Genomic DNA, 24,560 nt, shown 5'->3' with positions numbered 1-24,560 from the left:
CTTTTTATATTTTGAAATTTGGATATTTCAATTGTCTAGAGTGGTTATCTGCCAAGAAAAAAATAATTCAGTGGGACGTGCGTGTGATTATTTTATTTCACAAGCCGCACCTTTTTACAATATGTCTAAATGCAGAAAATGAACCAAATTATTTGTAAAAACCCGTGTGAAAATTGTAATTGCTCCTTCCGAATCCCATTTACGCTGAAAAAAAGTAGTCTCATCCCACTTAATGAACTTATCTAAATAACAACACATTGTATACATTCTTTCTCCCGTAATATATCGTATTATTTATATTACTACTTCAAATTCTGTACCTTAACATAAATACTATCTTATCAGCGTAAACGATTTACAATAATTTCTCTTCGAACGCAATTGACACCTAGTTTCTCCTGCGTTGTATTGGTTGACCTGAACCTTATTGATTTAGGTAGGAATATAAATACGACAGACCGCTTTTTTTCTCACAGTCTATTTTGAGAATTGAAACAAGCAACACACACAGGCAAGAGAGAATTGGAAAGAGTATATACGATTTTAAACAAATCTAACGGAAATTGTAAAAAACAGAGACTTAAAGGAAACATATAAAAATGATTGTTAAAATAAATAAAAGCAAGATTGTGCAGTGTTCTGTAGTCGGAGATGGACTAGTTGGAAAAACTTCTTTAGTAAAAAAGTTTGTGCATAATAAGCATACGGAAAACTACGTGGCTACCGTGTTTGATAATTTTGCAGGTAATTTATTTATTTTCATTTTTTTGCATTATCTGCAATTAGGATTGTTTAATTTTGATGAATTTAACAAAATATTAAAATTTTGCGGAATTAAAATATTGATTTAAAAGTTCGTTCACCTCAAGTTTTAATTATAAAATTATTTTATCTTGATTATATTTTGTTCTTAACGTAAAATTTATTTGAAAGAGTTCTATTTTTTTTTCTTTTGAAAATCTTTTCGATAAAATAAAGTGTACTTAATGAGTGATTGGCCATAGCTATAAGGACAGACAATTGCAGCTATTCAGCCTACTAGTATACATTACTTTCAGTTTGTTACTTTCATTATTATTATTATTATCATCATCATCATATTAGTGTATCATATTTGTTGCTTATATATACATGTATTTACAGAAACAAAACATTTACGATACAATTAATAAAGCAAAAGGGTTGGGCCGAAGTTCTTGCAAAATAAGTGATCGGCCCTCTTCCAGAAATAGTAATTATTATATTATCATTATTATTATTAAGCATTTAACAATAATATTTACATTTTCTGTTTATCAGGTGATGTTGCTGTAGCAGGGGATAAGTACACTGTCAGTGTCTTCGATACGGCCGGACAACAAGAGTACGAAGGGCTTCGTGTGTTCACCTACGCTCAGAGTGACGTCATAGTCGTCTGCTACTCTGCAGTCGATCGCGATTCCTTCAGAAATGTGGTAGACTTCTGGGTCCCAGAAATAAGAAATTACGTCAGCAACAACAAGCCAATTATTCTTGTAGCAACGCAAAATGATCTCACGCCAGGAAAAGAGACATGTGTTACCAGAAGTGAGGGACTGAAATTGGCAAATAAAATCGGTGCCAGTTTGTTCGTAGAAAGCTCAGTGCACGACCGTGATAGTATAATTAACCTTTTCGAAAACGTGGTGGTTAACGCTATTAAGAGAAGGCGAAGAAAATCTAGCATATTTGAGAAAATTCTAAGAAGGTGATTTGGAAATGCCTTGAAGCAAGTTTTTTGCTGAAAAAGGCATTGTGCAGCCGTATGTCCCCAGACGCTGATGATACCCTGACGATGACGCTGCTAGTCAGAATGAAGACATGTCGATTGGGATCTAATAAGTTTATGGACATTTACATTCGATAATCGTTGACGTTCATAAATATTTGAGAGACATCAGTTTAATCTGATAATTTCATGATATTTACCATAATACCTAAAAGTGTGGGGTAACACTTTTTTAGTTAAGCAAAATGTGATATTTTGCCAAAATATTGATACTTGTTTCTCATAAGGTCATAACAGATGCAGTGCATCTGGTAGAGATTTGTCCAGTATCATTGTGAACATTTTACATTCCTGTGTTTACTTTAATATATATGGTGAACGTTGTGCAATATTTTGTTAAATATTTTTAATATTGTTAAAGTTGTGGCGTTTATTTTTATAATAAAATATGTTGTTGAAATATGTGCCTAGATTTTTCGTTCAGATTTCTGGTTTTATACTTTTATAAAGTCGTCACGAATCCTGAAAATTTATACTGGGATACAATATATTTTGCTTGAATTCTTATATTCCTGGTTGTTGAATACTTTATTTGTCCATTTCCTTCTATACTTTATGATGTCATGTCGACGGTTGAGGCGTTATTAACATGTTTTATGCATGAAGGTCAATACCTGCCACTGTATATTAAAATTCCATTGTCAAAAAATTATAACATTATAAGACAGGAAATGCAGAACTCGTACATATTTCTCGACCTATATATATATATATAAGCACACACTAAGCAGCTGATGTCTTTTATTGGATATAAAATAACCAAATTCAAGGGTTGTAGTGAACAAAAGGACTTTTAAAAAAAAGACCTTACAGCTACATTTTAAAAAGAAATTTGTCATGCAAATAAAAAATTCAAAAGAAAAGCGGAGGTCATGTTTGATGTATGAAACGTGTTCAGTAAACCAAACACATTGTAAATGAGACCCTAAACTGTAAAGGTTTAGAAAAAAACGTGCTGACAGGAAACGACTTTGCAAAAAAAAAAAAAAAATACCTGTTCTTCTTATTATCGTTATTATAAATAATCAAGCAATACAGTATACTGGCTGATTTGGCATGATCGGACAGGGCATATAACTTTTACTGAAACAGTATTAAACGGTATTAAGTACTTGGCATTTTACATTTAATTTTCTAACATATGTAATGCATTTTTTTTTAATTCATACTAAAAACGAAGTCCTGCGCACTTGAGTTTAAAGCTAGATCTAACTTTAATAACTTATGACATCTTTCAAACGCATTTATCAAAAGACAGTGTACAACAAAAATTGCAGATCTCGGTCAACATTCTTACCATACTAGACATGTATGTGCTTTGTGAAAAATGAAATAAATTGCATGTTTATGAGCAATGCATGTGTTTTAAAGTTTTTTTGGTCTAGAAATTGTATAACATACTTGTGAAAGATACTATATGTATTACAACGCTAATTTTCCCCTATTTAGTCGTTATGACGTGACTTTCCCCTCCTGATAGGTCCTGCCACTATTCCCCCAGAACTAAATAAAGCGCGGATAACGCGTGATTTTGGTTTTCTGACATACTGTAGTTAACCACTGCTTCACGAGAAATATTTTTTCAAACACTGGATGGGGTAAATTACATTTGTTCCCATTTGAAATTACCTTACTCATGAACGTTTAAGGAAATGTCAAGAAGATACTTCCTGTGTATTTCTTTTCCAGTACTTCTCCAATGCTTGATCTGGAATAATCAATCCCCATCCTCGAAAATTAGCAGTGTTTACCACTTTTCTCATTAAATTTTGATACGGGTCACCTTCCAACACCATTCTGCTAGCCGTAACAGACAGATGCAAACTTAGATTTAAAGCTAGAATTCCTTCTATTTGATATGGCATCAAAGCAAGCGGTTATTACTTTGTTTACAATATGCAGAACTTTGCGGTTCGACAAGTTGCATAGATGCTTATTGACTAAAGGAAAAGGAGACTTCTCTCCCAAAATATCCGAAGCTAAACGCTCAGTGCAAGTGCCGAGAGGACGCAATGTTTTATTTAATTGGTATCTCACATTACATGTTACTCTAGAAGGGTCGATTGTCTCGATTCGCTTAATAATGACATACATATTTGTCATCAGGATTTTTTTATGTCGTTACATGTATTGTCTACTCTCAATACTAACATTTCCGACGTACATTTAAGGCTTTAATTCCTATATCCCGCGGTATAAAGAGATACATAGAAATTAATATGTTATAATTCGTCTGTCTAGCACACCTCTCATGAGTACTATGAGCAGTGTGCACATAGACTGTTATCGAGGACCGACGGTCAAAGAAAGTGAGATCCTGGCAGGTTTGTTGAAATCTAGTTTTGAAAATAAGAAGGAACTGAACAGAACAGTGATTGATATAACTTGAACAAGTTATCGTTATAAGAACAAAATATAATAAAACATGCATAGCAATGCGAAAGTGAACAAAACAAAAGAACATTTAGTTAAAGTTCATTCAATATTGGATGTGACCTGCCGTGAGAATCAAAGACATACATTTGTATATGTAATGTTTTATTAGTAATATTCCTTCAGGGATAATCAGGGATAATCATCCTTCAGGAATAACACAACAGCGAATCTACAATATAAGCTACTATACGGAGGTGAAATACTGTTACTGCATCATAAATGTATCCACGTTGAATAAGCGCGCGAGACAATACTGGCTATCACTTCGTACCGCTGTACGTCTGTAAAGTATGTAGTCTGGTAAACCTTACTTCAAGGAAATGCAGGGTGTGGGCGTGGGGGTGAAAAGAGAAATAAATAGGTGTAATCTATTCCACAAAACTGTTTAGTGGAGGGGAAAGGAATACTTGAAATAATCTGAACTGGTAAGGAATTGACGGAGACGAAGGAAATGCATATATCGAGGGTTCAACGCAATAAGGGCGTATCTACATATAATAACTATATGTAGATATGCCCTTATTGCGTTGAACCCTCGATATCTGTTTGACATGGTCGGGGTTTCTGCAAGATAGCTGCAAGATGATTGTAGATGATGGTGTACAATTGCGTTACACTAGTGTAACAGGGATAGGCATTTTGCTCCATCTGACTTTACCATTTATAGCTTATGTATGTTGACCTGTATGTTTTGACCATACAGATGAAGCATATGCTAGTTGAAGTTTGATTATTGTTTGTAAGACATTGATTTGACCTTTTCTACATGTTATGCTTGATATTGTGTGTTAGGAAACCTGGTGTTCTGTTTGAATTTGTTGTAATTCTTGATATGAGCCATACCATGAGAAAACCAACATAGTGCATTTGCGATCAGCATGGATCCGGACCAGCCTGCGCATCCATGCTGTTCGCTAACGGTTTCTCTAATTGCAATAGGCTTTGAAAGCGAAAAGCATGGATCCTGACCAAACTGCGCGGATTCGCAGGCTGTTCTGGATCCATGCTGGTCGCAAATGTACTCAGAGGTTATGACTGATATCGACCCAAAGGTATTTTCATCTACGTCTTCATCCACGGTGTACTGTCCAACAATCAATTCTGATTATGACTGGTAGGCACTTGTCTGTGACAGTCTGTTAACAGATGAGTAAGCTCTTTAGGTGCAAATTAAGAAGAACTACAATTACTAAGATTAAAAGCATAGATATAGATTAAGCGGTTACAGTTGCCAGCCTGTCAGCGAACAGGATCAAACTGGGGCTGAATTGCATTTTAGGAGGAGACCATTCCAAAAACGAATTGTTCTTGGAGAAAAAAAGAGTTATAATGATATTGCGAATTAGATTGTAAAATCAAGTAATTCAGGTTCCTTGTAGGTATGAGATGGTTATGGTCAACTGCAGTAAGACTGCACATTATTATAAAAAGTATAATAAAGGATTTTTTGATGCGGCGTTGTTCAATGCATTGCCAATTGAATTCTTTAGGTAGTTGGGTGACATTGCTTGTTTGACCATAGTTGATACATACGTATCTAGTTGCAGATCGTTGTACTCGCTCAATGTTGTGTGTGAAGGATTTTTACCAAGCGTGCCATATAGAACTGCAGTTAGATAATGGCGTCATCTGCAAAAAGTCACGATTTACTTTTGATGCACTCTGGAAGGTCATTTATATACGGTAGGAAGAGACAGAGGTCAATGACTGATCCTTTAGAACTTTAGAGAGAAGTTCACCTGAGATGAAGCCATCCACAACTACTCTTTGGGATCGGTCCGTGAGAAATGACTTGATCTACAGGGACAGGCCTACTAATGGGTGGACTACCAGGGTATCGAGCTTGTGAATAAATTTATGGTGGTCAATCTTGTCAAAAGCTTTACTGAAGTCCATAATCATGATGTCAGTTTGTTGGCCATTCTCAAGACTGTCAAATACCTCTTGTGTGAAACTTATAAGTTGTGTTTCACAACTGACCGGATGCCATGTTGATACTGGCTAAGGAAATCATTTCTGTCAAAGTGGGACATAATATTTGAGACAAGAATATATTCCATCAATTTAGAGGTAATGCATGTTAGAGATATGGGCCTATAGATACTAGCCTTGGATTTTGGACTTTTCTTGTAAACTGGTGTGCACAACGATTGTTCTCTTCCGGTCTTTTGGGATTTGGTCTGTTTCAAGAGATAGTTAGAATATCTTTGTCAAGCTTGGGGCTATCTCTTAGTGAAACACTTTAAGTAATTTTGGGAAAATTTCATCAGAACCAGAGTCTTTATTTGTATTTAGCCCAATTAGTAACTTGCCTACGCCCTTATCATGTATGAGGAACGTCGGCATCCCTGGTGCTGATCTGGGATTTGTTTTGATTTTTTGTTGAGTCGTTTCAGGATTAGGGGTTGGGGCTTTGATAAGAAATTACTCGCATCTTTAACTACGGCAAATGTTTGACCATGAGCATTGTATGGGAATTCAATGTGCTTTCTTCTGCGGGTGATGTTTAATTACTTGATTTAATTTGGTTAAACTCCTTGTCCCACAACTTTTCCCGTTGTTTTTTCTAACCTAAAGAATTGTGCAATTTGAGCAGGAAGTTATGCTGAGATAGATAGCCAGGTCATCTTAGATTATTAAAACTATGAAAATATCACATGTCATTTATTTTCGCTTTATTTTCCCTGTGAAAAAATTCTAATTACCATTCCAGTCTCAGTCTTGTCTTTTAACTATTCGCAACATTAACCCTAATCTAGTTTCTACTTCTTCTTTCAGAAAAAATATTACAATTATGTCAGACATTTCCATCACAACCAACGGAGTTCTGAAGCTTCTCTCCAACCTGAAACCTGACAAAGCATCAGGCCCAAACAACATCAAACCACTGGTCTTAAAAACTCTTAGTCATCAAATTGCACCAATAATTACTCTTATTTTTCAGAAATCTTTAGATACCGCTCATCTTCCGAAAATTTGGACATCAGCAAATGTAATACCTCTATTCAAGAAGGGACAATGAAGACCCTGCAAACTATAGACCTATTTCTTTAACATGTATTCTTTGTAAAGTTTTAGAACATATCGTGGCCTCCAAGCTAACAGCTCATTTTAATAAAAACAATATTATTTATGATTTACAGCATGGTTTAAGAAAAAGACGATCTTGTGAAACACAGCTTCTACAACTAGTTGATCATCTGGTGAGAAATATAACAAACGGACAACAAACAGACATGATTTTATTAGATTAAAGTAAAGGATTTGACAAAGTCAGTCATCTAAACATTTATATAAATTGCAGGAACATGGCGTCAACAACACAGTAATATTATGGATTAAGGTCAAGAAGGCATAATTCAACGCCATCTAGCGTAACGTTAAACATTATGCTTCACGACGCCACGTCTTTGCGTTCTAAAGATCAGAGACCTCCGATTCAAAAAAGTACTTACTGGGAATGAGGTAAGTGTATACTTGGGAATAAGGTAGCGTCTGTGCGTTCTGATTAGTCAGTCATGTAAACAAACCCAAGAAGTGATTTTTTTTTCAAAATTGATATTTTTTACTGCATTTACAGCATTTTAACAAAATTTGCAACATTTTATGTGTATTGAAAAAAAGTTATATCAATTATGTCTGTCAATAGCTATACATAGCTAATGTTGTCTGTATATTAACACCGACTTTAAATAAAATTTGTATCTTGTATCTTAACCGAACTTCTCCCGCCGTGCCAACGATGTAAATAGGGGGTCATCTCATTCACACGAAAATTACTTAAATAAAGTATCACTATTCATATGTTTTTCGTCCGATTTTTTGGTAGAACTAAGATAGTTCTTGTAAAACATGCACTTATAAATATACATGTTTCGATTCATGGAAGGCCGTTCACGTCATAATGTTATAATGTAAGTATATGGGAAAACAATGATTGGTCTCTAGCCTATACGTTGACGGTAAACAGCTTTTATGCTGAAGATTTCATTTCGCATCCAGCCTTTCGTCATATTTAAACAATTATATCTTTAAATTCAACTTCAAACTTCAACTATCTATTGCCGAACAATCGTCTAGCGATTATGACTGGCAGGCTACTTGTAGTTTAGAAAAGGAGTGGATATAACTACTGCCTGCTTTGAATATATTTTCTGATATATTATTTTCCATCAAAGCTAGAATGAACGCATTGAAGCAAAAAATAATTGTTATTTATTTAATATGTTTAGAGTAAAAATAGTTTACCCGAAAGGGGCTTAATACTCTAATATTTTAAGCTCTTTCCGCGAAAAGGAGGTTTACGGTACGGCTGCGTTTTTCAGAAAATAAAGATGGCCGAGTTGCGTGGCGTGAACTTGTTGCAAAACGAACTCGAAAGAGCAAAGGAAAGCTTAAAAGATGTTGACGAAAATATAAAGAAGCTAACAGGAAGAGACCCAACTATACAAAGGTGAAAGCCCATTGTTCATGCAGCCTTTTATCTATGAAATATAATTGCAAAAATTCGGATAAAATTTGTCGAACGAAATTGCATAATTTTATGCCAAACGTATCGATTGAAGCGTCGATTTAACTTGAAATTAATCTGGTAACGATTTAGATTGAAGCTTTAGATGGAAATATTATTGATCAAATGTTTCTTGATCTTCCCTTTGCCAAAAAATAATGAAGATCCAATAACACAGTCAGTTCCGGATCACGGCACTGTTTTCACTTGCATGACAGAGATTTATATTATTATTTAGTTCTTAGCATGAATATTTGCTTCAGTAAGGGAAATAGCATACCAAAATAATAGACCGGGAAAAATACAATCGCATACGATTCTCAGGACTGATGAATAAAAATAAACTCAAGAAGTAAAAATTCAATATATCATGAGCACAATACAAAGGTGTCTAAAATACTAGAAAAATAAGTTTATTATTTTGATTCATCAGTCCCGAGAAAAACAATAAAAGCTTCCGACCATGGTGTACAAATTGCTAATATGAAATTAGGTGCTACCTAAAAGGCAGAGCTCCCATGAAAAATCACTAGTGCCCGTTAAAATTAAAGGAGTGGTGCTGGAATTACCTGGAATTATGGATTATTTTAGGAAGTTTATGTTCTTTAGATCTATTAAAATTATTAATGATAATTCATGATTTCTGAATGCAAGTTTTAGACTGCATCAAGATTAATTCTCGACATGTGAAAACTCCACAAATATTCTGTATATAATCAAAAGAAAGTTTGGTATATATTAACATCTGCACCAAGATAAAGAAATAAAACATACTGCATCAACAATTTTACATAAATTATTATCATACTGGAAACTAGTCACAAAATGATAACTCCTTCAAATTGAAAAGCTTGAACTTTGAAAATTTCAAGCTAACAGAATCTCATTAGGCCAGTAGCCAAAGGAATTAGTGTCTTTGCGTGTGAATGTTTGACAATGAGGACTTAATGTAAAAAGTTAATGTTCCAATTCCAAATAATAGAAATAAGAATTTACGTAATCCTGGAAATGACTATTGTAATTCTTTTAAATGTCATTTTTGTCAAATTTTGGTTCTTTTCGGAAGGAAGAATGTTTCCAACTTTCAGTCAAAAATACTGCTATAACAGATGCTAGACTGGTGCCCGTGTTTACTCTCTACATTCCATGTTTGGAGAGAATGATTCTCGAAATACAGTCGGGTACCAGGCTATTACAGACGCCTGGTATGAGAAAATTACAATCATTTACATGACTGTACAAAGCTTGTTTTAAACCCAAAAGTGGTTAATCTTTTAGCACTATAGAATAGGGGTGGTAATAAGAACCTTTTTGATGTTTGTTGATAATTCATCGCCAATTGTTTTTTGAATTCAACTCTGGTCAGTGATTTTAAAGCTAACAGATGAAATATATGCGAACGGGAAGAAGAGCATTATTTGTTTTTCACAGTTTAATGCCTGTAAATTTTGATCCTAAAGCTTTTCTTTTTTAACTTTAACTTATGTCTGCTGACTACTACACAGGCACTACAGTGGAACCTGACATCAAAGCTAAACACATGTTAAATTTCACATGAATGACTTTAGTTATACAATATTTTCAAAACTCAAAACAATACAAAAAAAAATGAAAAAAAAAAATAAAAATTAAAAAAAAATCTGCTCCAGATGAGGTTCAAACTCGCGACCTTTGGATTACAACGCGAACTCCCTAACCACTACACCATTGTGGAGCTATGACGTCATCAGACAAACATAAGAATACATAATAAAGTTCAGTAATGGCAGCGTGACGGAAGTCGTTTCAGAATGAAAATATTGTATTTTATTTCTTTTTCTTCGTAGAAAATGTATTTAGCACTTACAGTACAATCGCGATCCTACGAAAAGCCAAGGGACCGGTCGTTTTTTTCGTAATATCGCATTTTCGTTCGAGCGTAGCATAGGGAATTTCGCTATACAGAACCTTAATATCTACACGTCGTAACCCGTGATATCTAGACATTTGATTTTCGTATCGGAGTGCATATGTACCAATTTTATATGTACATCTGGGTTTACTACAAATCTTATTCGGATCTGAACTAAGATAGTATCTGGAATGTAAAACGGGTTGTTATTTTTTCTTCACTTTTTATTCACTGTACAAAAAACATTTATAGGGTACATTGTTGCACGAGAACAAAAAATCGCAATTGCATATTCCGATACCCCTCAGCTACCCTTTACTGAATTGTTCGGTATAATAAAGCGACAATATACAGACGATCAGGACTTTTAATTTTAATTATGCAGTGAGTGTTTGAGACGTATAGATATCGAAGCAAGTGTGACAGGTATGCCATCCGATCTGATAGTAACTGTTAAAACTGGAGAAAAAATTAACCACTTGCTCGTGTCATGGTGTACACCGTATGTGTAAGTTTTAACACTTTAATTACTGTTTACGCCAAGCTAAATGATAGTGACACTTTCCACTCTAAAGCGTTTTCACGCCGTAATGGAAGGTGTGAAAACTTAGACGATGCAGATATTCGTAAAATCGCAACTTAAATAAGTTGAAAACATGCTTTAAGGGTATAATAATACATTCGTAGGAGCGCATTTTTCGTAAAATTGCATTTTCGTAAAACCGCGACTTTGTAACATAAGAAATAAGAAGGAAAGCAGCCGGGACCACAACACATTTTCGTAGTATACCGGTATTTCGTAAAATTGCGATTCGTAGAATCGCGAATGCACTGTATTTCTTATTATCAGACGCTCATTTGCATTTTTATTCAATATTCAAAGCAGTAAGCGAGATGCGTTTGTCAACCGTAAACAGTAAGCGTCTACTGACGTCTTTACTGATTAATTACTAAGTACACTTGAAAAAATCCGAACAACACCGATTCCAAAAAGTACCACGAATTTTCAACTTGGTAGTATACACAGTTAGATCTCTCTTTTTGTTTTCTTTTTCATACGTCTAACTGTAATGCGACGCTGCAAAGCGGCGCCGGTAGCTCTGCTATTAATTATTTGTAGAGTTTGCGATCATATTTTTCCAGGGATTAAAAAATTTATAACTACTTCAATTTCCTGTGACTTACCATGTATGTAAAACAACGAGAAAAATACGAAAACAAATTTTTGAAATCAATTCCCGTTGTACAGATAAAATATAGTCTCCTTGCTCTTTGTTAATACCGTTCTCAGTATTCATATTGATTACCGGACCCCTAGTCACTTCCTTTGTGATTTACCTGTTTATTTTGCTGTATTTATGCACTCATATCATATCGGCCTACATTTTGTTATGTTATCAATGAATTATCAGATTGTCGTTATCGAAACAGACAGACATGACATTGTATCTTTAAAAAAGGGCCCTAAATGATTTTAGTCTTGCGAGTGTGATTTATGCAGATGCGATTTTTGAAGGTTTCTTGTTTTGTGTTGACACACGAACAGACGGATGAACGGACAGAAAGAAATAGACATGACATTGTATCTTATCCTAAATAATTGGCCCTAAATGATCAACTGTAAGTTTTACGCTTGCGAGCGTGATCAGTCAAGACATGTTTTATCAAAGTTTGACAGTTAAAATTTTCTTGTGTAGGTTAGAGAAATTGCAAATGATATGTGACATGTTTGGAATATAATCCAAGTAATGCCAGGTCCTTCTCATCACCCACAATAGAAAGCCCATTGGAATTCCATACAAATTCCATGGTCATACATTAGCCCCAGTTGAAGATTTGAAGTACCTTAATCTCAACATCAGTCTGGAGCTCAGGAATAAACACTGTATCAAGAATCACAACAAATGCAAACAGAACACTAGGTTTCCTCTGACATTCAAAACATTATACGAAAAAGGTGTATCACCGTCTCAGAAAACATTTGTCAGACTTATGACAGAATATGCATCTGTATTGTCATAAATCACACAGGTCAGCATACGCAAGCTGGAAATGGTCCAGTGGCATTGAATTAGATGGGTCAGTAATGACTGCTCCTGTTGCACTTGTATAACACAATTGTGAAACATAAACATTGGTACATGTACATTGTTAGAATATATACTTTCAAAGTATTTTTATGCCCCCCCCCCATTTATGCTGCTGTCAGTACTTCCCAAAATCTTATGTGTCCAACTGGTCTCAAACTATTTGCTTGATTTGCTTCAAACTTTCACAGATGAACAAGCTTGATGTGCAGATGACCATAAAGGAAGGAATTTTTTCTATGAATATTTTTACAACAGTTACGGCCATTTGATATTTTTTTGCTATATAGAGGATGGCACAAGCATCTGGGGGCATCACGCAATTCAAGTTTATAATAACCTGACTTATAGATGGTATATTATATTGGAGAATATGCAGGTATTTTAGTTCAGTTTAAATAAAAACATGTGGTTCCTATGGCAGCAAATATGGCATATCATATGTCCCTTCTTGTAGAGGACTTTTATTGCTTGTTAACAGTTTGTTCCAGCTGACTAAATATTGCGTAGCTCTGCTGGAGAATGACTGAATTAGTGTTTACTTTACCAGATTCAGCGTATGATGAAGAAAATCTGTTGATAATAGTAAATAACTAACTTTCTGCTACAATATTTTCAGACCTCAAAGACGTGTTTCTCTAGGGAGTTCTGAGCCAAGGGGTGGCAAATCTGTTGGAGCAGAGAGGATATTCAATCTTGCCAGGTACTGTATTGGTCTGATTCAGTTTAATAAAACACAAAAGTCATCATTAAATGAAATGTTGTTTTTTTGTTGTTGTTCTTTTTATGCCCCCGAAGGGAGGCATATAGTTTTTGAACCGTCTGTCGGTCTGTCAGTCTGTCCTCAATTTCATGTCATATTTCATGATAGTGCATTGATGGGCGTGTCCGGTCCATATCTTTGTCATTCATGCATGGATTTTAAAATTATTGGGCATGAATGTGTACCACAGTAAGACGACGTGTCGCACGCAAGACCCAGGTCCGTAGGTCAAAGGTCCTAAACTCTAACATCGGCCATAACTATTCATTCAAAGTGCCATCGGGGGCATGTGTCATCCTATGGAGACAGCTCTTGTTTATACAAGACTTAGAACAGCACAAGAGATAGAGATGTTGGAACACTGGAATTTTAACAGCATGTCTTGATGAAATGTGACTAACAATATCATATGTAACTTATATTACAATCATAGAATATTATTGCAAATACAATGAAAATGTACTTGTATTATACTTTTTTTCTATGGTATCAGATGAAAATCTTTGAAATATTTGGAAGTGTGACCCCTTCCTGAGTCCTTCTCTAGATTCTATATGCCATATGCCAATATGATAACAATGCTTTAGTAGCATAACAAACATACTTTATTTGCTGTTCAATGAAAAACTCAAAATATGACAACATGCCACAATAATATTGCTATGTACAATGAAGATCCAATAGTACTGGTAGGTAGTACGGTATATTCTTACTTCTAATTATATTTTAGAGAAGTGCCACTGAAGAGATATATATACTTTTAATAAAATTTGTTTGGCTACCAGATACCACATTTAATCTAAAGCTGTAAAATGCACCAATAATGAAAAGTGCTTGAGGGAAGATAGCAAGATGCAAAGTTTATTCTATAATGAACAGCAATGTTTAATTTGATACTTACATTAAAAAAGTAAATCTGACAATTTAAAGCATTTAAGTCTTCATTTTTCAGTTGATAGTTTTATGTGTATATTCCCATGTTTCAGATTTACCTATAATTTTCCTCCAGTCTTTATACACAGTCAGATTTTAAGTTCTTACAGATAGGTAAATTTATATATTTTAGGAGAGGGATTCAGATTACCCCGGATGATGAAGGACCCAGGCGAAGAGCAGGAGGAGCATTCTCAAGGTAGGCGCAGTTATCTTCTCTTTGCAAATCACCACTGCTGAGTCTAGTAATTTCTTATAAAGTTCTTATAAAGTTTCATTTCTACTTGCTGATTTGATAGAAGGTTCTGTATGACTTTGAGATAAGTTTTTTTTCTTTCTTATTTTTAAGAAATTCTCAAAGATGAAATTACATGGCTGAGGAAAATCATAGTCCATCTGATATTGAGATTTTCCTTCTCTATTAGTACCTGTTTATTTTCAGTTCTGTATTATCATGAGTACTTCTGTCATGTGTCTGGACTGAACTCTGGTAGTACTCTCATGGATTAAATAACAGCCAGACAGGATTGATGCTTCCATCTTAGCTTATATGGATAAGTAAATTACCATGGATAGACTTAATTCAGGTGGAACCTTAAATGGCATTAGATATTTATATTTTAATCTTAACTTATGGAAAGTAAGTTGTTGATATCATTTTTGTTTTGTGTTACAGGTGTCTATCAGTCATCAATGAAAATTTGATAATTATAAAGTTTCATTTGTGTTTGTTTTCAACAGGCTTGGGCCACGGCCAGGAGGACGAGATAGAGGAGGGAGAGGACGGGACAGTGGGGATGAGGAGGATTCCCGCAACAGGGTATATTATATACATACTAGTATTGACTTAATTGACTAAATCTACTTAATGCCATTAAATGTGCAAGTTTTTTATTAGCTCACCTGAGCACGAAGTGCTCAAAGGTGAGCTTTAGTGATCGCCCTGTGTCCGTCGTCCGTCGTCCGTCCGTCCGTCCGTCCGTCCGTCGTCAACAATTTGACTGTTAACACTCTAGAGGTCACATTTTTGGCCCAATCTTAATGAAACTTGGTCAGAATGTTACCCTCAATAAAATCTTGGACGAGTTCGATACTGGGTCATCTGGGATCAAAAACTAGGTCATCAGGTCAAATCAAAGGAAAAGCTTGTTAACACTCTAGAGGTCACATTTTTGGCCCAATCTTAATGAAACTTGGTCAGAATGTTACCCTCAATAAAATCTTGGACGAGTTCGATATTGGGTCATCTGGGATCAAAAACTAGGTCATCAGGTCAAATCAAAGGAAAAGCTTGTTAACACTCTAGAGGTCACATTTTTGGCCCAATCTTAATGAAACTTGGTCAGAATGTTACCCTCAATAAAATCTTGGACGAGTTCGATATTGGGTCATCTGGGTTCAAAAACTAGGTCACCAGGTCAATCAAAGGAAAAGCTTGTTAACACTCTAGAGGTCACAATTTTGGCCCAATCTTAATGAAACTTGACCAGAATGTTAATCTTGATGATCTTAAGGTCCAGTTTGAATCTGGGTCATGTAGGATCAAAAACTAGGTCACCAGGTCAAATCAAAGGAAAAGCTAGTTTACACTGTAGAGACCACATTTATGACCATATCATAATGAAACTTGGTCAGAATGTAAATCTTGATGATCTTAAGGTCAGTTGTAAATCTGGGTCAGGTGGGGTCAAAAACTAGGTCACTAGGTCAGATCAAAGGAAAAGCTTTTAACACTGTAGAGGCCATATTTATGACTGTATCTTCATGAAACTTAGTCAGAATGTTAAACTTGATGATCTTTAGGGCAGGTTTGAATCTGGGTCATGTCGGATCAAAAACTAGGTCACCAGGTCAAATCAAAGGAAAAGCTAGTTAACACTTTAGAGGCCACAGTTATGACCATATCTTAATGAAACTTTGTCAGAATATTAATCTTGATGATCTTTAGATCAAGTTTAAATCTGGGTCAGTTGGGGTCAAAAACTAGGTCACTAGGTCATATCAAAGGAAAACCTTGTTAACACTCTAGAGGCCACATTTATGACTGTATATTCATGAAACTTAGTCAGAATGTTAAACTTGATGATCTTTAGGTCAAGTTCGAATCTGGGTCATATCGGGTCAAAAACTAGGTCACGGGGTCATTTCAAAGGAATGGCTAGTTAACACTTTAGAGGCCACATTTATGACCATATCTTAATGAAACTTGGTCAGAATGTTAATCTTAATGATCTTTAGGTCTGTAGGTCAGGTGAGCGATACAGGGCCTTCATGGCCCTCTTGTTATAGCTGATATGGAATTATTTCTTACATGGAATTATTTCTTATCCAAATAGAAGCAATTTGATACAGATTCATTTCTTGAAGGGGTATGCTTCCAGGCTGATGTTGAAAGTTTATGGTTTAGTTAGATGATAGTTAGAAATTGCTTCCATCAGTTAGTAATTGTATATGAAAAAATAATATACTGTGATTTGCTGAGTTACAAATGTGTATGTAGTATTTAGATAAAATGGATAAAGAGAACTTCTTAGAGTAATAAACTTCTGCAAGTTGACAACCTTAAAACCTCAGTCACTTTAATGAAAAGAATTAAAAGATATATTACAGACATGTTTCTGTTGAGGGACCTCCATGACCAAGTGGTTGACATAACCTAGCCGACTTTGAATCAATTTACCATCACCTCTGTGATTATGAAACTTCTTGGGATTTAGAATTGTTTCATTTGAGGAATCTTTCCATCTGGCTTGGGGCAGGGTTGATGGTTCTAGTCACAAAATCACCTTACACCTTACTGCTGCAGGTTTGAAACCTCTCTTGGGGTCTAGCATTGTTTCATGTGAGGAAGCCGTCCAGCTTGCTTAAGGAGGATCATGGTTCTACCAAGATGCTCCCACTCATGCCTGAAATAATATGAAAAAGCTATCAAGCTGGCTTCTATAGGTTGAGGGTTTTACATAAGTGCTTGCTTATAGCTGAAATAATGCTGGGAGGGGCCTTTTGGGTCTTCTTCCACCATCAGAAGCTGGAAGAATCACCATAAATTGTTTTGAGGCGACTCGTAACCCAACACAAAAATTCAGAGATATTTGAGTACCGATATATTTTCTATCTACAGCCTGCTGTTCAGTCCTCAGTGATTGCCACCCCAAAGGAAGACAGAAGTCGCCAGAACTCCATAGAGGAACAAGCAAGAGACAGGAAAGGTCAAGCAAGGTAACTGACATAGAATAATGATTACATGTACTACATGGCAAGTTGTCTGAACAAAGCTGTGCTTGAAAACCAATACATAACATAGAAGATTGCTTGATGAACAAGGAAAGCTTCAGTAGCCTGATGGTTGAGTGGCCTAGTGTGGGAGGTCATGGGATCGCTCCCTGGCTGTGTCGTACCATAGACCTAAAAAATGATAATTGTACATGTAGCTCCCTTGCCTGCTGCTCGGCATTATATATTATATAACTGCTGTTACAGGCCATACTTTATCTGTATAGAATACAGAGGAATGTCAGCAAATAAGTAGGACTAATCTCTCTAAGAAAATGCAAAAAGTTTCATTCTTTTCAATGTATTTTAGGGAATACAATGAAAAAAAACAGGTTACTATGTCTCCTACCACATACATGTAGTGGTGTGGGAGATATTTACTGCTGTCTGTGTGTGTGTCCGTCTGTCTGTCACAAATCTTGTCCGCTGTCTAAGTTGAATGGTTCTCATCCAATCTTCACCAAACTTTAACACTATGTGTTTACCAATAAGTCCTCGGCCAAGTTCGATAAAAAGCCAGTTCGCCCCAGGCACTTTAGAATTATGGCCCTTGAATTACTGAAAATTGGCCTTTTCACTCTTGTCCGCGCTTTAACTTGAACAGTTCTCATCCGACCTTCACCAAACTTGAACAAAATGTGTTTGCTTATAAGTCCTGGGCCAAATTTGCTAGTAAAATCGGCCTAGGCACTTAAGAATTATGGCCCTTGAATTACCAAAAATCACTGTACACAGATGTCAGTGATACATGTATTGGTGACTGAAATACAGATGATTAGGCAGTTGTGGGAGACATGCGCTTTTCTCAAAAGCAGCACTAATTGAAATGTATTTTGGGTATGTTTAAGTTGGTTAAGTTATTGCCTTTAACTTATAGACATGATTGCATTTCGAATAGAAACTTCTGTAGATACCAAATAAATGCTTGTAAAACTCCAGAATATTGTTCTTGTATTTATAACTGTACATTGAATACATAAGCAGTAAGTTAGTCCCTGGACTGTCGTCTAAAATGGTGAGCATGGGTTACAAGACTCAAATTTTCATATGGTTGCTAGCCAAGCTGAGTTGCTCTAGTACAAGTAAAAAAAGTTGAAGCAACTTCAATATTTTCTATTCTTAAGTGTAAGTTTCAGAATTCAAACGTTTTTTTTGTTCATTTACTGCTGTAGAGATCCTGCTTACAGCAATTTATATGTATATTATTACAGGAATAGAAGGATGTTTGGTTTACTTTTGGGTACCTTGCAGAAATTCAAAGATGAGTCTAAGGAATCCAAAGAGAAGGTACTAGTAACAAATATAGAAACATTAGGACGTTCTGGTCTACATGCATCAAAATTCAGTTTCATTTCTAGCATAAAGCATGTAAATGTATTGCCAGCTTGTATTGCATACAGTGTCTGCATGTAGTCAGTAGACTGCAGATTTTGATTTAAATGGCTAATAGCATCTTACAGAGCTCCAGCTTGAGTAAGTTTAGTGTAAACAACAGGATTGTATTTGCTTTTGAAGTGTAACATGAACAGTCATACGGTAATACGGTAAAAGTTTAAACACTGATTGATGAGCAAAATATTTGATTTATCAAGCTTCCAAGATAGCCTTACTTAAAAAAATATAAGAAAAAAGGCAGTGGACCACATAATTTGCTTGAACTAGCCCTGGTGCTTGAGCCAGCAATGCTCAAGCGAACGTTGTTTCACTGTTATATATAAGGGTAAGATAAATACTGTATGTTCAAACATATATTGGTCCTATTTACAGAGTGATCTGATCATGTTTGTGTTTAACACTAATAACTTGCTTTTACAGATTTTGGGGTCAGCATATTTGGTAAATATTGATGCCAAGTTATTTTGATAGATATTTTAGAAACAGCTTTTGTTATTGTTTGATACAGGAGGAGCAGAGGGTAAAGATAGAGAAGAAACTTGAGGAAAAGTTTAAACAGGAGAAAGAGGAGATAATCAAAGAGAGAAGACAACTCTTCCTGGAACGGAGGAAGAAACAGTTCCGTATACGCCTCATTGAACAGAAAATGGAAATGGCACAAAATGTGAGTTACTGAGATCATTAGCTGTTGTGTTAAGTTTTATTTGTTCTAATGACTTAGCATTTATTACAAAGAAGGGGTTCAGTAAAAAAATTAGGCCCATAGTTGTAAATCATATTTGCTAAAGGTTTGAAATACAAGTACCATAATTATTGTGAATGACAAGTCTTGTTTCATTGTTTTGCCACTATATTTATTGTAGGCACCCATCTTTGCAATCCTTCATTGTTTTAAGTGTTAACTATTTGTTGTTTCGCAGCATGAGAATTGGGCAGCAGAAACGAGAAAATTAGAGAATTTTATTCGCACAAAAGCCAAACCTCACCTGTTCTACATGCCTAGAATCCTCACTCCAGATTCAGAAAGCAAACTAAGGGATTCAAAAGCAGCTGTTGATGGTAATACAATGTATACATACTTCATTTAGTGTTTCTTCATATAAGTTTAGATTTTAACTTGGGAGTGCTTTTGCCTCATGATAAAAGTTGCTAAGGTTTGGTTTCTGGAATCATCTGTACAAATATATGATAGTAGACTAATTTATAGCTTTAAAGTTTAACATAAATTCATAATAGACATTTAGTCAAGATGTTCACTTTTGCCATAAATTTGTACTTAAGGGTTTTAAATGTTTTAGCATCTGAAAGAATGAATTTCACACAGTAATTTCATTATACTGACTATAACTCGTTTTGTCTTTTTTTTAAAGCAATGATTGAAGAACGCCGTAAGAAGTTGGAGCATGAGATAGAAGAAATGATGAGTCAGGTACATGACTACAGAGAAGATGAAGATGAAGACGACGGTGACGCAAGTATGGGGGAGGAGGACAAGGGTAGTGACGAAGAGGGAGAGAGTGAGGGAGAGGGTGAGCACAGGGATAATAAGGAAAATAGGGATAGGCATAAAAGTGAGATAGTTGAGGAGTTCTTAACTGAGAGGGAGTTAAGAGATAGGGAAAGGGAGCAGAGAGACAGGGATAGAAGGCTTAAAGATATGAGAAAGGAGGAAAGGGGGAGAAGGAGAGAGGATAGGGGCGAGAGGAAGAGAGAGGGTAGTAGGGACAGAAGTAAAGATGGCAAGGATAAGAGTAAAGAGAGAGAGAAAGACAGGAATCATACAAAACATCGAGATAGATCTCGTTCACAGAGTAGAGAACACAGCAGAGAAAGACATAGGTCTGGCAAAAATAGATCAGAGAAAAGAAGCAGGCATCACAGTGAAGGTGAAAGACAGCATGGACATGCATCAAAACCTAAAAGGCGGTCTAAAGGTGAAGGTAAAACTGAGAAGCGTGAGAAAGTGTGGGAACCAATGGAGGATGAAGAAGAGGAAGAATTTGTTGGAACCAAAGATAGTGAGAAAGATGGAAATATTCAGAGTAAGATGTTATTAATGGCAGGAATGACTGATGTTGTTAAAGAGAAAAAAACTGAGAGTGAGATTGGTGAAATTGAGTTTGATAAAACCAAATTTTTAGAGAGCCGAGGGATTGAAGTTTCAAATGTTGACAAACCTAGAGGTGTATATCCTGAAATGGGAAACACTGATAATGACAATTTGCAGGAAAAGTCAAATAATGTAGACCAAGATAAATCTGATGATGCTAATACAACCTAAATTTTTTAAAATATAAAAATAGATTTTATTACTGCTCTTAAATCCATAACTTGCAAAGTAATTATAAATGTGACTTTGTTATTAAATCTTTGTTTTATGTGTTTCTTGTTTGTTAAAGACCACCTTTTACTTACAGTAAAGATAAGTAAATTTACTTAAATAATATGAAAGAAAGGTAAGTATTGATTTCTTTAATACTTATAAATTTAAGTAAAATAGCTGTGACAGGTACTTTCTCAGAATATTTTCTTAAAGCGACAGCCTGCAGATGAACATTAAAATTTCAATTTTTTTCAAAACAGATAGCAAATGATACTAGATATTGAAAATGATAAACCAGTAGATATTTTAATGTGAATCAAATAAAATACAGTTAAATTCCTATTTTGCATCAATTTTCAAAAATGCAACTAATGCTTTTGGGAGTTTCACTTTATGTTTTATTGATAAGAAGAGTTTTTATAGATAATAATTTCCAGAAATATACAGAATCATGTTATGTTTTCTTTTTTATTGCAATTACTAACTTACGAAAGCATTTTCTAAATTGTGAAAAATTTGACATACATCTGGAGGCGTGCAGCTTTAAGGTTGTATTTCGTTGGTGATTTAAAAGATAAGTATCAATTAAATTACTGGTAATTTGAATGTTAGGTTACACTTTTGTTGTTTGTACTTTTGTTTTTACCAGGTATATGATACACCGTATATCAATATATAGGTTACAGTACTTTGTCGTTTAGTATGCATTTTACATGTTTTTGCACCTTTTGAAATATTTACCTTAAAAAATGTGGCAGAAATGAGGCAAACACTTCCTAAATAGCCTAATCAGTGTAGGATAAATTTGAATGCTTCAGGTACCATAATGAATATCTGTTACTTATGCCAAGTAAATCTTGATGTATTTTGAATTACCAAAGTTACGATGTTTTTGTGTAATGCCAGCCTTTTCAAATTCTGTCCATCTTCATCCTTGTCCAGAAGTGTCAGCACAAATTATTTCATAAATATGCATCCGTAAATAAAAGTATATAATATTGATTCAGTGCTGACATATTAAATTGATTAGTTCTTTCTCCAGCCATACATTTTCAAGCAAAGATTAAAAAATGAAACCTTTTACTTATCTGTATGCATGCATTATTTTGACTTGTAATCAAGTGAAATTTAACCAGACTGGTTTGCTATCATACCAAGCTTTGATAATTACTGTTAAGTGTGACTGATCTGCAGAAAAATTGATAAAGTAAAACCTGTTGTTGCTGTACCTTAAAATCTGAATAGTTTACAACAGTTTGCTTGGAGGAATCAGTGGAGCATGCTTAAGACATAATAACATTCTTGATACTCAAAAGGGTTGCCTATCGATGAATTTTCATGTTTGTATTTTCAGAAATATCTGAAGCTCTCAGTGAGAAGTATGTTTTCACATTATGGACCATTATAACTGTATATTATACTACAGCAGTTACTAAACTGTTCATTAATTTTGGACATTTTGTGTTTTAGGTCAGAGCTGATTCTGTTCATTATGTAAAAAGATTTAAAAATTCATATTGATTAGTAGGAACATTGAAGTTTTGTGTATTTTGTTTTTGTGAAAAATTGCTTGATTTTAGAGTGATTATGGAAAATTTCATAATAATCGGATAAAACTTTAAAGTTGAATATGTTGCATATTATAGACAGATATATTTATTCTCGGTGAGTTCCAACATAGTGTATTTAAAATTTCAGAACAAAACATTTCATGAAAGTAAAATAGTTAATTAAAAAAAACATGTTTTTGCTGGAGCAGCACAAAATCCCTCCTGCTGATTTTCGATGTAGCAAATCTAACAATAGCAGTTGTTTTTATCCCAAACATAACAATTCAAAACATTTGGCAGAGTTTTTTGTTTGCTTCATCAAAAATCACCAAGAGGGATTTTTGTCCTACACTTTTTTTTTGAACCTAACTGAAAAGTATAAAATATTCATCTGGAAGTTGAAGTTGCAGCAGAGAATTTATTGAAAGAGATGTAAATTTTAATGTGAGCTTAACAGTAACAACATTTCATACTTTGTATATATATATTTCTGGTATGAATGTTAAATAATAAACACCACTATGAGCAAATCCAAAGTTTAGGTATCAGCACTGTGAAATATTAGTAATTTACACCACTATGCACAAATCCATAGTTTGGATATCAGCACTGTGAAATATATGTGTTATATCTGTACCATGTATATTCTTGTACAAATGTTTCTTTGTTCTCTTACCAAATACATGCAAGTGAAAACTACAGTATTTTGTTGTTGTTTTTCCATACATCTCTTATTTACCAATTCAGACTTACAACAGTGTTGGTTTACAAGAGTTAAAAGTGGTTCAGCAAGACTGCTCTTTGGAGATACAAGAGCTAGAAAGATGGTTCTTTTAAAAATACTTTAAATCACTTCTTCTCTGGAAGGGATGGATGCAAGACACAATTTTCAGTCATTTAGTGACCTTCCAACAAATGGTTTAGGAAGACTCAAATCCAGGCATTCCATGACAACCTGAGCAGGACTCATTAATACAGACTACAACAAGCGGTTTGAACTCTGCTAACTTAATCATTTGCATGAAGCAGTGACTGTTTCTTACAATGTCTAGCTAAAGGAACAAACTTGCAACTCCAAGTAGGCAAACCATTTCTACAGTTATACTCCCAGACAAACTGTCAACCATGACCACTCTTTATCTTCTTAACTGTCGGGGGAAGAAGAGCATTAATTGTAACTTCATCAAGATTACATGCAGATTGCTTAACTGAATGTCACTAGGTCAAAGATCAAGGTCGCTTTTGGAGGTCAAAGGTCAATTAGCTTAACTTTGTGTATGCTTCATATCTTCTTAACAACAATACTTCTATCTCAAAGGTCTAGTTCAGACTTACAAGTCAAAGATGGGTCATTTTTGTGCACCCCCCCACCACCATGAGTGGTAGGGGCATATAAATTTGGTCTTGTCCGAAGTTTGTGATGCGCCTTGCTCAAAAAGTGTTTGATATGAATTGATGAAACCTTGCTTGAGTCTTTATCATGATATGAATTTGCACACCTATCTTTCAACTGGCTCCACCCCCTATTTCCAGAGTTATGGTCCCTGAAATAGTAAAAATGCACATTTTCACCTTGTGATGTGCCTAGCTCA

The 24,560-nt window shown here is 34.9% G+C and overlaps 2 protein-coding genes across 2 annotated transcripts; both read left to right on the top strand.

Moving 5' to 3' along the window:
- Positions 1 to 357: 357 nt before the first annotated feature.
- Positions 358 to 2,314, top strand: LOC123545349 (cdc42 homolog). The gene is made up of 2 exons (XM_045331674.2): positions 358 to 744; positions 1,300 to 2,314. The coding sequence occupies exons 1-2, from the start codon at positions 600 to 602 to the stop codon at positions 1,728 to 1,730; spliced, it is 576 nt and encodes a 191-aa protein (XP_045187609.1). The 5' UTR covers positions 358 to 599; the 3' UTR covers positions 1,731 to 2,314.
- A 6,234-nt stretch (positions 2,315 to 8,548) lies between these two features.
- LOC123528609 (pinin-like) lies at positions 8,549 to 23,669 on the top strand. The gene is made up of 9 exons (XM_045308446.2): positions 8,549 to 8,696; positions 13,351 to 13,434; positions 14,561 to 14,626; positions 15,169 to 15,247; positions 17,549 to 17,646; positions 18,912 to 18,987; positions 19,604 to 19,759; positions 20,016 to 20,154; positions 20,466 to 23,669. The coding sequence occupies exons 1-9, from the start codon at positions 8,578 to 8,580 to the stop codon at positions 21,374 to 21,376; spliced, it is 1,728 nt and encodes a 575-aa protein (XP_045164381.2). The 5' UTR covers positions 8,549 to 8,577; the 3' UTR covers positions 21,377 to 23,669.
- Positions 23,670 to 24,560: the final 891 nt, after the last annotated feature.

This window comes from Mercenaria mercenaria, chromosome 1 (genome assembly GCF_021730395.1).
Source record: "Mercenaria mercenaria strain notata chromosome 1, MADL_Memer_1, whole genome shotgun sequence".
In the NCBI taxonomy this organism is placed as follows: Eukaryota; Metazoa; Mollusca; class Bivalvia; order Venerida; family Veneridae; genus Mercenaria; species Mercenaria mercenaria.
This window is presented reverse-complemented; position numbering and strand designations above follow the sequence as displayed.

What these genes read in the sequence shown, in the direction of transcription:
- LOC123528609 (XM_045308446.2), top strand. Translation starts at nt 8,578, where the DNA reads ATGGCCGAGTTGCGTGGCGTGAACTTGTTGCAAAACGAACTCGAAAGA. An exon ending in GCAGGAGGAGCATTCTCAAG is followed by an intron (nt 14,627 to 15,168) that starts GTAGGCGCAGTT and finishes TGTTTTCAACAG; the next exon opens with GCTTGGGCCACGGCCAGGAG. An exon ending in AGGAGGATTCCCGCAACAGG is followed by an intron (nt 15,248 to 17,548) that starts GTATATTATATA and finishes TTCTATCTACAG; the next exon opens with CCTGCTGTTCAGTCCTCAGT.
- LOC123545349 (XM_045331674.2), top strand. Translation starts at nt 600, where the DNA reads ATGATTGTTAAAATAAATAAAAGCAAGATTGTGCAGTGTTCTGTAGTC. An exon ending in CGTGTTTGATAATTTTGCAG is followed by an intron (nt 745 to 1,299) that starts GTAATTTATTTA and finishes TCTGTTTATCAG; the next exon opens with GTGATGTTGCTGTAGCAGGG.